The sequence below is a fragment of the Macrotis lagotis genome, chromosome 5 (assembly GCF_037893015.1).
Source record: "Macrotis lagotis isolate mMagLag1 chromosome 5, bilby.v1.9.chrom.fasta, whole genome shotgun sequence".
In the NCBI taxonomy this organism is placed as follows: domain Eukaryota; kingdom Metazoa; phylum Chordata; class Mammalia; order Peramelemorphia; family Peramelidae; genus Macrotis; species Macrotis lagotis.
The window spans coordinates 201,023,510-201,036,361 of record NC_133662.1 but is presented as its reverse complement, the minus strand read 5'-3'; the positions used below and the strand labels follow the sequence as shown (position 1 = coordinate 201,036,361).

At 37.2% G+C, this 12,852-nt stretch overlaps 1 protein-coding gene and 1 pseudogene across 1 annotated transcript in view; one reads left to right on the top strand and one right to left on the bottom strand.

Annotated features, from left to right (window-relative positions):
• Window positions 1-12,852, bottom strand: part of LOC141488297 (enhancer of rudimentary homolog pseudogene) — a 74,376-nt pseudogene that overhangs the window by 27,196 nt on the left and 34,328 nt on the right.
• DBT (dihydrolipoamide branched chain transacylase E2) overlaps window positions 1-12,852 on the top strand; it is a 76,645-nt gene that overhangs the window by 37,633 nt on the left and 26,160 nt on the right. Inside the window, exon 5 of the mRNA XM_074188264.1 lies at window positions 5,693-5,814. Coding sequence (XP_074044365.1) covers window positions 5,693-5,814 — 122 coding nt within the window. The remainder of the gene's footprint in view (window positions 1-5,692; window positions 5,815-12,852) is intronic.

Below are 12,852 nucleotides of genomic sequence, written 5' to 3'. Positions count from 1 at the left end.
GCTTCCATGCCCGAATAAGGATTGTATATCCAGCCTTACATCCAGTCAAGCTGAACCATTTGAGGGAGATTCCTACCATTTGACTTAAAAGTATTCAGTTACTTATAAGCTGCAAGTCTTAAAGAACGCTTCAGAAGTTGAAGTCTCATTTATACTATTATAACATATTAACTTTAAGGAAGATAGCATAAAAACTCTTTCAACATAGTATAGTGCTGATCTGGAGACAACAGACTTGAGTTCAAATTCTGACCCAGTGTTAGTTTTGAATCAGATCTCTAGGTACTCTTTAACTTCTTTGAGCTGCAGTTTTCTCATTTGCAAATTGACACATCATAAGGTTGTAAAGAAAAAATTTTGTAAATCTTAATAGTGCTTTTTAATTGAGTTATGATGGTGGTGTTAAGTTCCAGATGTGACCCATAGGAAATTTTGTTAAATTATTTAATTTCCCATCGTAATGATAGTGTAAAATTCATATTTTTTTCTAGCTTCTTTTGTAGGATTTGTAAAACTCTGTGTCACATCATTTATCTGGCATGGATGGGGAATGAAGTGTTCCACATAAAAGTATATATATAATTGAAGTATATTCTCTTTTTATTGCCAAATCCTTATTTATTTTAATTTTATTGGATTTACATCTTAAAACTTTTTTAACTTGCTAACACATGGTATGGAACATAATTTAACTTCCTGATGTTAAATATTTTTGATATTAATTATTGTATTGTTTATATAGTGTTGTTCTATTTAACTTAGTGAGTTTTTCTTTCTTTTCTGCTGTTTTATTAATGTGTTGTCTTATGCACAACTGTAGTTGCTCCATTACTTCCCTTCTAATTTGTTGCTTTTAATGTGGATGAGACAATTAAGTTTGATAAGAAGAATTTGAAAGAAGTAAATATTTTTACAGATGTTTCAGATTAAATGCCCTTGGGGAAGGGGTGAGGAAGGAGAAGGTTGATGTTGTTAATCAGTTAATTACATTCTGGAGGCTAAGGAGTTAACTCTTGCTGAACTTTTAAAAATGTGATTCCATTTTGAAATTCTTGCTTGAATATTAGTACTTTGGGCTATTTAATGCAAAGATCTTTCCCCATTAGTGTTTTGCTGTATTATCTTGGTTTTATTGATTTTTTAATGAAATAATTTCTCAATTTGATGTAACCAAAATTGTTTTAACTTTTGTGTTAGGTCTCTATCCCTTGTTTTGTGCCAGAGGCAAGAGAGAGCCACTGTAAATTCATGAGTAGGGGAGGTGTTATGGTCAGGCTTATGGGTCTCAGTCAATTATATAGTCTTACTTTTAGTTTCCAGAGATATTATCATTGCTCATTAAAATAGCTCATTTTTATGTTAGAATTTAGCACTAGAATTTCAAAATGGAATCACATTTTTAAAAGTTCAGCAACAGTACCTCTGGAATGCGATTAGTTAACTGACATCTAGAACACAGCTATGACCCTAAAATTAAAGGCTCTTTCCTCTTGTGGGCATTTATTCTGAAACATATATTAAAAATTTACTCTTCTTTCAAATATTTTTTATCTTGTCTCTCATTTAAAAACTTAAAATTTTGTCATATTTATTTGTCTGTTAAAATTAAAAGCTACAAATTAGAAGAGAAGTATTGGAGCAATTACAATATGCATAAGACAACAGTTTGATAAAATGATAAGAAAAAAGTTATGATGTAGCCTTTTTTATTCAGGTCACACTGTAATTTGGATTTTTACAAATTTGTTAGATTTCACCTCTCTCCCTTTGGGACCATGTCTATCAGATTATACTGTACATTTACTTCTGGTGAGGGGGCAGAGCATTAGGAAGAACTGAGATGGATTATCTTCCTCAAACTCTTCCAACAAGGACTAGAAAATGCATCAAACTGAATCTTAATGGGGAAATCCAGAAGGTGTCACAGTGAGTCATTGTTCAGCCCATCTCTACATAGGGAGACAGATGGTGGGGGCAGATCTAAAGACACGAGGGACAGGGTCAGCGTGGGAGCATGCTATGCAGTGCAGTTCTGGGAAGAGACTGTACACCAATTCAAAAGGAGGTTCCAGACTATTTCTTGGGCATTACAATGGGACAGATGCCAACTGGGAGATTGCTCACATTCCAATTTTTAGATCCAGGGCAGTGATATGGGAACTTGAGTACAGGGGTGGTGTTTCTGAATAGGGATGCCCTGGACAGTATAAAGGAAGAAGTTAAGAAGCCAATTAAGAATCCCAGACTCAGAGCAGGATCTCATTTCCAGAATCTAACTTACTTTGTTTTTGTTTTTTGTCCTTCATTCTCAAAGAGGACTATGATATCTGGAAGGTGATGTCATGACTTGCTAGTGAATTGGATTGAAGTGAGACAGGACTGTATACAATTACCAACCTCACTCCTCCAGAGCCATCTGGATCCAGTAGCAAGATAGACATCAGGATGACTGGAGATGGCCCCTGAATGCAGTGGGAGACCTTGGTCTTATTAAGCTAAGGTCTTTCCTTGGTCTCAGTTTGTCTGAGGCAATACAAAAAAGTCAGTGATTAAGGATAGATAAGAAATAAGACAAAAGATTTTATCTCCTCAAAAAAAAAAATCAATCTGGAAGGGGAAGACCTTCAGGGTTTCTGATTCAGCCTGTAGAGGAATAACCAAGGCAGGAATTCTGATTGGTGTTCTTCATTCTTGAAGAACTCTGTTAGAGTTGAATTACAGTGTCTAACTATGATTGAGCAGACCAATATGAACTCTGAATGTTTTCATAGGTCAGGCACAAATACTCTATGTGAACATTAGGGGTGGATTCCTTAAATTTGTGTATCTCATGTTTCTTTTGAACTACTTCTGTTCTACCCCTTCTTTAATATGGGTATACCAGGCTAGGCGGTCCTTTGCCTGCTTCTCTCATTTCACATAATCAATTCCAGAGTTCTACAGAGAGACCTTGAAAGTGTCCTTTGTTTTGCTCCTTTTGACCACCATGGGAGTGCTTGCCTTGTGTGAATTCTCCATAAAATAGTCCTTTAGCTAAGTCTGCATTTGGCATTTAAGCAATGAAGCCAGCCCATCAGAATTGTTTCCTCTGCAGTAGAGTTTGAATGCTTGGCATTCATTTAATTTGAAAATTGTCAGTGTCTGGTACCTTATGCTGCTAGCTGATCTTCAGAACTTTCCTTAGTTCAAATGGAAGTGATTGGTTTCCTGGAAGGGTGCCGGTGTACAGTCCAGGTCTCACAGGCATCTAACAATGAAATCAGCATAATTCTAGACTTCTAGACCAAAAGAGAACCTACAGATCTTCCTATGAACCAATCAAGAGCTTTCTAGATGACTAATAGATACAGAGTCCAGCAGCAGTCTATTCTTTCATAGTCAAAAACTTGCAGAGTTCACACTGGGGCAGCAGCAATCAGACTTTGTCTTGGATTAGACCTCTTTGGATCCTACCACTTTGGAATCACTTTTGTGAAAATTTTCAGATCCCCAACCTGCCCTTGAGATCCTAGATTAAAACAGCACTCAGTAACCCAAGAAGGAAACAAAAAGATCCATTTTTTTCTGAGCCCAACACCAACTTTGAAGTCAAGAAGTAGGCTTGAAAGGCTGGATAAACAACCAAAAAAAAAAAAGAAACCTTCCATAATGATTTATTATGATGACGTTTCAGTTTTTCAATATCCTTTCTAAAATGTGATGAAAAACATTCAAATATGTGGGCTTGACATGTTTTTCCTCTGAACCCTATCATTATTAGAGTTTATAGAGGGAGTCCAATTAGACAAGTCCTAGCAGTGATTATCATATTTTTAAGGACTGTAAGAAAGGAATGGAAAAGTAGGGGAGAAGAAAAACTGAGGAGGAAAGAAAAGGAAGGTAGGCAAAATTATCTCATGTAATTAGGGTACACAAGAATAAATCTATACAAGTGAGAAATGAATGGGTGAATAGCTGACATTTGAACCTCAACCTCATCTGAACTGATCAAAAGAAGAAAGAATACACACACACACACACACACACACACACACACACACACACACACGCAGTTGTATCCAGAAAAATAATCCCATTTTAAATATTTACAACTCATTTTGTGGTATCATTGAAAATTTAGAATTACTAAGGTTAGCAAAAAAAAATATTTGTTTGTGTTTTTTTGCTAGATGGTTAGCAAAAAAACAAATAAAAGCTGAGTATGACGAAAAGAAAATTTTAAGTTATGTTGAGAAAAAAAGAAAGGATTGTGCCACTGCTCAAATTGGGTACAAAATAAAACAAAATAGATAGCAGAGGAGACAGCTTCTCAACTCTCATTTTCCTTTTTTTTCCTGCTCAGAAGTAGACAGAACAAGAGACAGAACAAAACTGGTTAATAAAGGTTAGTACTTAGGTCAGTAAGTAGATAATTAGTTAGCACCCAACTGCCCTTAATCAGTTCAAGACATTTGAAGATCTAAGGGCATTTAATGGACTGCAAGCTGAATAAGAATCATCAATGTGCTATTCATTATTGCAACCCCAAAAACTAATTCAGCCTCTGGTTACAGTAAAGAAAGTCATGAAACTATTGAGGTAATAATCTTGCTGTATTTTGCATTGGTAAGACCATATCTAGAATATTCATCACATTTTAGGAAGGATATTGAAAAGCTGAAATGTATTTAGTTGAGGGTAACCTGAGCAATCTGAGTTCGTGCAGCATGAAAATTAGTTGGAATTGCTGGGGATATTAAGCTTAAAGGAGAGAATTCTCAAGGTGACATGACCTCAGGTATTTAAAGGGCTATCATATGAAAGAAATAACAGACCTTTTCTGCTTGTCTTTAGAAAACACAACTAGGAACATAAGGTTGAAGTTTACATAGAAATAAATTTAGATTTGAGGTAAGGAAAAACTTCCTAATCATTAAAAATAACCACAAATGGAATGGGGTGACTCAGAAGATCAGAGGTTCTTCACTAGAGGCCTTCAAAAAATGTCTGAGTGACCACTGGTTGGATATGCTGTAGAGAATATTTGCAGAGTTATCTTTCTATATATTTAGCTATATCATTCATAGTCCTTATTTCATGTTATGTTCCATTTTAAAATTAGAAAAATATATTGGAAAATGCTTTATATGTGATGTGCATTATTAGTTTATAGGAAGTAAATTATTTTTCTTTCTTGACTTGTAATTGCTACTTTAATTTTACACAAATAGATACATAAGTTTCCTTTCTATGGTAATAGGCACCATCAGATTCACCTACCAGTAATAAGTTGTTTCTTTTACAGCAGGGGTGTCCTCAAAGGCCACGAAAAAATTCAGTACCCTTTAATGAATACAATTCAACCCTCACCACCCAGGAGCACAACAAATGTGATGAACACAACAAATGAGCACAAAAATTAATGTGACTCTGGCCCACTTGAATGGGTTTTGAAGGTGATTGGGCCAGCAGGCTGCAAGTTAGACTCAAATGTTTTGGAGTTTTGTTAGTACAGTGCTTAATTTTTGATAGGTAGTATTATGCTTTTTTATTATCAAATACTCAATCATGTTGATGTATTTTTATTCAATTTTATATCCATGTATTTTTATTTTTTCAGAAAAGTATGAATTTGTATTTAAGATCTTAAGAAAACTAAAATCGGTTTACCTTTAATATTTTTAACGGGTGCAGTCTTATGCCTTATTTCTAGATTCAGAAGAAGATGTTGTTGAAACACCTGCAGTGTTTCATGATGAACATACCCACCAAGAGATAAAGGGCCACAAAACACTAGCAACTCCTGCAGTTCGTCGCCTTGCCATGGAAAACAATGTAAGTTCTCCTATTAATTTTTCTCTCTGTATTCCCACTTTAAGAAAAAAAAATATGATGTATTTATATTGCTTATTTCAGGAAGAAGTTTGAGGTCCTACAAAACCCTTAACAATTTGTCAAGAATAGTCCAGACCACTTTTACTGCTTCTCAGTTTGGGGCCTATTGAATTGATGGATTGATTTGTCAATGTGTCTTTGGGTTTTTGATCCAACTGAATATGATAGTTTAGATAATAGGAATTCTTCATCCGCTTGGGTCTTCTTATGTGAATACTTGGGTCAAATTCTCTTCACAGTTGAATGGAACCTTAGATATTCCATTTAATATCTAACCTATAACTGAAAAATAATCCTCTTTATAGTGTAACAGTTAGCTACACTTGTTTGCATGTTGTTACTACCCTTAGAATGTGAATTCCTTGAGGGCACATAGTAAGAGCTTGATTTAACTATGCTTCTTAACTGGCTGACCATCAGCTTTTGTCTGAAGATCTCTTGATGAAGGTCTTGCCCCTTATTTTCTCAAATAGTTCAATCCACCCTGAATTAACTTCTACTCATTACTGCCCTCTGGATCAGACAGAACATTTCTATTCTCTTTTCCATATAACAGTTCTTCAACTATTTGAATACTATTTTCATAGACCCTCCAAGCTTATTAATTCCCTTACTAAAATATGGTGCTTTGAAGTGGAACATAATACTTTAGATATGGTCTGACTACAGCAAGATATAAACCATTCACTTTTTTTAGACAAAGCCCATTATACCTCTTTAAGCAGCCTTTAATAACAACAATAATAATAATAATAATAATAATATTTTATTATATAATCTCAATAATAACTTTTTGGTTGTTATATACTGTTGACTCAAATGGGGTTTATAGCCCATTAAAAACCTCTTTTCATCTTTTTTTTCAGATAAACCGTTATCAAACTATATGTCTGTCATCTTGTACTTGTGAAACTGAATTTTTTTTGTAATTTAATATTTATTCTCATTTTGTACAATTTTTTATACATTAATAAAATATTCTTGTTTAAGAGTAAACAAAGTACCCACTCCCCCCCAAAAATATAGACTTACTTGAGCAATAAAGGGGAGAGAAAAAATAAAAATAAAAAAAATAGTAATAATTGTGGGTATGGCTAGGTGGCACAGTGGACGGAGCACCAGTCCTGGAGCCAGGAGCACCCAAGCCCATATCCAGCCCCGTACACCCAACAATCACCCAGCTGTGTGACATGCAAGCCCCCCCAACCCCACTGCCCTGCATAAACCAAAAAAAGGAAAAAAAAACCTAAAATAAAATAGTAATAATAGTAGGGGCGGCTGGGTGGCAGACAGAGCACTGGCCCTTGAACCAGGAGCACCTGGGTCCAAATCCAGCCTCAGACACCCAATGATCACCCTACTATGCAGTCCCAGGCAGACCACCCAGCCACATTTGCCTGCACCCCCCCAAAATAATAATTATAAAAAAATGTGCTTCAGTCTGTGTTCCAGCATCACCAACTCTGTCACAGGTGGATCACATTCTTTATAAGTCCATCACAAAAGTTACTTCCATATTTTTCCACCGTTGCCATTGCTGATCACAACTCCCTCCTTTTGTATTTCTCCACTTTCCTGTACTATATTTTCTCTCTCCTTTCACTCTGACTCTGATGTAGGGTAGCTAAGTGGCCCAGCAGACAGATCCCTGGTCCTGGGGCCAAGAAGCCCTGAGCCCCCATACCACCCCTTAGGTCCAGCTTCCACCTGGCCCTATGGTCCAGGATAGGCCATCCAATCCCAGCCCCTTGCAAGAAGTAGAAAAGAAAATATGTTATATCTGACCACTCTCCCCCCATAGTCCATCCTCTCTTCCATCACTCACATCCCCCCCCTTCCCCCTGTCCCCTGCCCTCTCTCCTTCTTACTCTAGATGCCTATACCTCATTGAATATATATGCTGTTTCCTCTCCTAGCCACCTCTGATGAGAGTGAAGATTCCCTTATTCCCCCTTGCCTTTCCCCCTTCCATATCATTGCAACAGCTCATTGTTAATAAAGAAAAATCTTGGGGTGGCTCGGTGGTACAGGGGCAGCTAGGTGGTGCAGTGGATAGAGCACCAGCCTTGGAGTCAGGAGTACTTGGGTTCAAATCCGACCTCAGACACTCAGTAATTACCTAGCTGTGTGGCCTTGGGCAAGCCACTTAACCCCATTGCCTTGCAAAATCTAAAAAAAAAAAATTTATTATATGAACTATCTTGGCCTATTCCCCCTATCCTTTTTCTTTCTCCCATTACATTTCCTTTTTTTTTCTATTGACTCCATTTTTACATCATATTTTCTCTTCAAATTCAGCTTTCTCCTGTGCTTCATCTATAAAAGGTCCTTCTACCTGCTCTGATAATTGAGAAGGTTCATATGAGTATTATCAGTGTCATTTTTCTATACAGGAATACATGCAGTTCATCATCATTAAGTCCCTCATATTTTCCCCTTCTCCTCCAATCTCTATGCTTCACCTAAGGTCCTGTATTTGAAGATCAAACCTTCTGGTCAGCTCTGGCCATTCCAACAGGAACATTTGAAATTCCCCTGGTTTATTGAAAGTCCATCTTTTTCCCTGGAAGAGGACATTCAGTTTTGCTGGGTAGTTGATTCTCGGTTGCATTCTGAGCTCTTTTGCCTTCTGGTATATTATATTCCAAGCCCTACGAGTTTTTAATGTAGTTGCTGCTAAGTCCTAGGAGATCCTGATTGCGACTCCATGATATTTGAATTGTGTCCTTCTGGCTGCTTGTAATATTTTCTCTTTGACTTGGGAGTTCTGGAACTTGGCTATAATGTTCCTGGGGGTTGGTTTTTTGGGATCTCTTTCTCGGGAGGATCTGTGGATTATCTCCAGTTCTATTTTTCCCCCTCTGTTTCTAGGATATCAGGGCAATTTTCCTGTAGTAATTCTTTGAAAATGATGTCAAGGCTCTTTTCCTGATCATGATTTTCAGGTATTCCAATAATTTTTAAATTATCTTTCCTAAATCTGTTTTCCATATCAGTTGTTTTTTTCAATGAGATATTTCACATTTTCTTCTAATTTTTCATTCTTTTGGTTTTGAAGTATTGATTCCTGATTTCTGGAACTCCCTGAGTTCTATTCTTTGTCTGAAGGATTTGTTTTCCTCGGAGAGCTTTCTTATCTCTTTTTCTATCTGGCCAATTTTGCTTTTTAAAACATTCTTCTCCTCAATAACTTTTTGAACTGTTTTATCTATTTGACCTAAGTTTGTTTTTAGCATGCTATTTTCTTCAGCATTTTTTTTTGGATTTCCTTGACTAAGCTGCTGACTTCATTTTCATGTTTTTCCTGCATCTCTCTCATTTCTTTTCCCAGTTTTTCTTCTAACTCCCTCATGTGATTTTCAAAGTCTTTTTTGAGCTCTGTCATAGCCTGAGCCCAATTTCTGTTTTTCTTGGAGTCTTTAGATGCAGGAGCTTGTGCTTCCTCATCTTCAGACTGAGTATTTTGATCCTTCTTGGGCTCATATGCAACATATTTCTCAATGGTGTTCTTCTTTTTTCTCTGCTTGCTCATTTTCCCAGCCTAAGCCTGTTTTTGGAGTGCTTCCTGAGCTTTTGGGACATTCCCACAAGGGTCTCAGTGTGAGAGGCTCTGTCCTCCCTCTTAGTCTATGAATGACCATATGCGCCCCCCTCTGCCACGGGGCTGAGGTGGAAGGGGCCCCTGCTGTTCTATTGGGGGGCCTAGACTGTGATCAGGATCTGAATGTGGTCAGAACCCCAGATTCCTGTTCCAGGGGCAGGGCTCAGCAGTCTCTCTCCACTCCCCTCCCTAGGTTCAATGGGCTCGTGCCCTGGGGGCTTCTGCTTACCAGCTCCACCTGCTTCTTTTTCCTGGATCCAGACTACCTTGGCCACTCTGCTGCTCCCTGTTCTCTGTGTGCCCTGAGGGCTGGACTTCATGCTCCCTCTGGCAGAGGTCCCCCTGCTGTTTCCCCAATTTGTGCTTGGTGTTCCCTGGGGTGTAGGTCAGGAAGCTGCCCTGCTGGTGTGAGCTGTGGCTCCTCCAGGAGGCCGAAGTTCTTTTGCTCTGGCGGGCCACCCCTCTGGCAGGCTGCCCCTCCAATCCCGGGCAGCAGAGCCTTTCTGCTCTTTTCCAGGTTACCTTGAGTAGGAGAACAGCCTCACTGGTTTCCTCTGTGGGTTCTGTCTCTCGAAAATTTAGTTAGAGTCCTTAGTTTAGATGTTTTATGAGAGAGGGCCCAAGATAGGATTTGCTCTTGTTGCCATCTTGGCTCCATCCCCTGAATTTTTTTTAAATAAATTCAGCCTCTGTGCTGATCTGTTAAAATCTTTTTAGATCTCAAATTGGTTATCCAGTGTATGAGCCTTTTTAGGAGACTGTGTAATATTTAGGGTCTTGTAAGCCACATAATATCATCTGCAAAGAGGAGCCTATAGGGGATTTCATGAGGTATTGTGAATACTTTTGGTGCTTGAGCATTTTGCTGGACAATCCTCCATAATAGTGAGCAAAAGTCTCCCTATTTTATATCTAACTTGATATTATTGATAGGGTCAATGAACAAAATGATTTCTCTTTCATTTTTTATGAATTATTGGAAGTTGCAAAAGAATGCCTCTTGAGGGAGCAGCTAGGTGATTCAGTGAATAGTGCACTGGCCCTGGAGTCAGGAGGACCTGATTTCAAATCCAGCCTCATTTATTTAATACTTAATTTAGCTGTGGGACCTTGGGCAAGTCACTTAATCCCATTGCCTTACAAAAATCCACCCCCCCCGCCAAAAAATTAGAATTCTTCTTATTTCATTATCTTTTTGCACTGCTACATGTGAGTAGGTTTTCCCCATTCTTCACTAGTTCCTTTAGTACTTTTCAGTGTTCAGTTTTTGATAATAGAAATTTATATTCTTTTCTTATCTTCTGTCCCTAAATTGATATACATATTACACACTTAGAATCATGGAATACTAACTCTTCTCCAAAGAAATAAAATTTCAAGTGATCCAAAAGTCAGTGGAAGGACACATAATAATCATATTTAAGTTGTAGCATATTGCCTAGGAAGAATAAAAATCTAAAAGTCATATAAAATATCATCAAAAAGCTATATGACCAAAAAATGTGCTGGGCATATATGTAGTGAGAGGGTAAGATAACTTATGTGCTCCATTGATATTGATATTGAAGGAAGTCCAGGAGTATGATGAGTGGATTGCCTCTGGGGAAATTTATGGAAGGACAGGTACAAAAAGAGTTGTATAAAATAAGAAAGCCCACATGGCTTGTGGTCTCTTATGCACCTACATAGTTAAGATCATTTAAATAAAATATCAATCATTGATTATTGAAGTATCAAAATATTCTTTTAAGCTATATTGAACTAGTATTTTTCGGATCTTTAGATCAATAAAATAGAATGATGGGTGGAAAGAAGGCAAGGATATAACAAAAGGATAAAATTTTTTTCCCTGAAAAAATTACTAGAGGAATAGTGGGAAAATGAGGGATGATAACTATTCAATGAATATAATTCTTTATGTTTTGGAGATAATTAATTTTTTACTTCAAATGAACTACAGTTGTCTCATTAGTTTTGATTTATAGTTTTTTAGTTAGTAGGTTTCTTAAATTTAGGAATTGTTGCCTGTAGAAATGGGTTGTAGAATTTGATCTTAATTTGTCTTACCACAAATAAGTAGAGGACAGCACCATAGTTAATTCACTGTTTATTAAAATCATAAATGATTAGAAATTATCTATCTAGTAGTTATCTCATAGTTCCAAATCTTGAGATTTGATTTTTTTAAGTAAAGCTAAATCAAGAATTTTAAAATTAAGTTCACAATCAGAAAATAATTTACATAAATCTAACTGTCCTTTGTAGTCCCATGAGTTATTAAATAATCATAGTTTCTGAAGAATTAAAGTTGCAGATAGCTTAAAGGCTTAAACGTAGTAAGCCTTAATATGTAAAAAATGCTTTGCAGATTTAAAAAAAAAACTATGTAAAAGTCAGTCATTATTAGTATTTATTGTGGCCATGGGTGAACTTCAGTGAAGCCAAGAAATAAATATATTGCTAGAAGAAGTGAGGTATATATATGTAATGAGAAGGTGTAATGGTGTAATACTCCTTGTTGTCTCTGCAGTGTTAGATTTCAAAGAATGCCCCGAACTTGTTAAATGGACAATTTGTAGAAGATTTACAGGAGAACTTAGACAAAAGCTGCATAGGATGAAAAGGTGATTGTGATCTACATTGTTGGAGGTAGTTCCTACATGAACGAAATCATAGATTCATCCAGTTTGTGAGAGGATGAATATAATTTTTATCTTTTGAGGATAATGACCTCTGAATTAGGCAAGGACTAATGTAGTTCTCCCAAATTCTTCTCCAGATAACCTTAAATAATTCCTCAAAACAAACTCTGGAGCAGTAGAGAACAGAGTAAAGAGGACAGAGTAAAATGATTTTCCAGCCCAAGACAACTTAGGTCAGCAGAAAAGGTCTATTTCACTGGGATGAAAGTGCACTGGGAGCACAGTCTAGTGCAGACCACATCCCAGCAAACCAGCAGTAGTATGTGGAGGTGATTATATGAGCAGTGCCTGCAGAGAGTTCTGGGACTTTCAGTCTACAGATGATAAAGGGGATTAGACAACAGTTCAGAAGGAAAATGCAGGGGTGCCTTTGCTGGTACTAGGTGCAGATTCTTTTGCATTACTCAGATGCAGATCTGGGTGAGAAGGAGCAATACTACAACAGAACTTGAAGCTGCAGGGGAGCAAGGACCTTGGTCACAATTCCAGAGTGGAAAAGAGGGCTTGTGGTCATTCACATATCAGAGCCCAGGCCAGGAGAGTAGTAAATAAGTCTCTCCTTAGATCATACCCACTTGGAAGAACTGAAAATATCCAGACATTCTAGAATTAACTCCAAAAACAGCTGTACAAAAAACCTGAAGCTTGGGACAGTGTCCCCTTCCATCTTAGGAG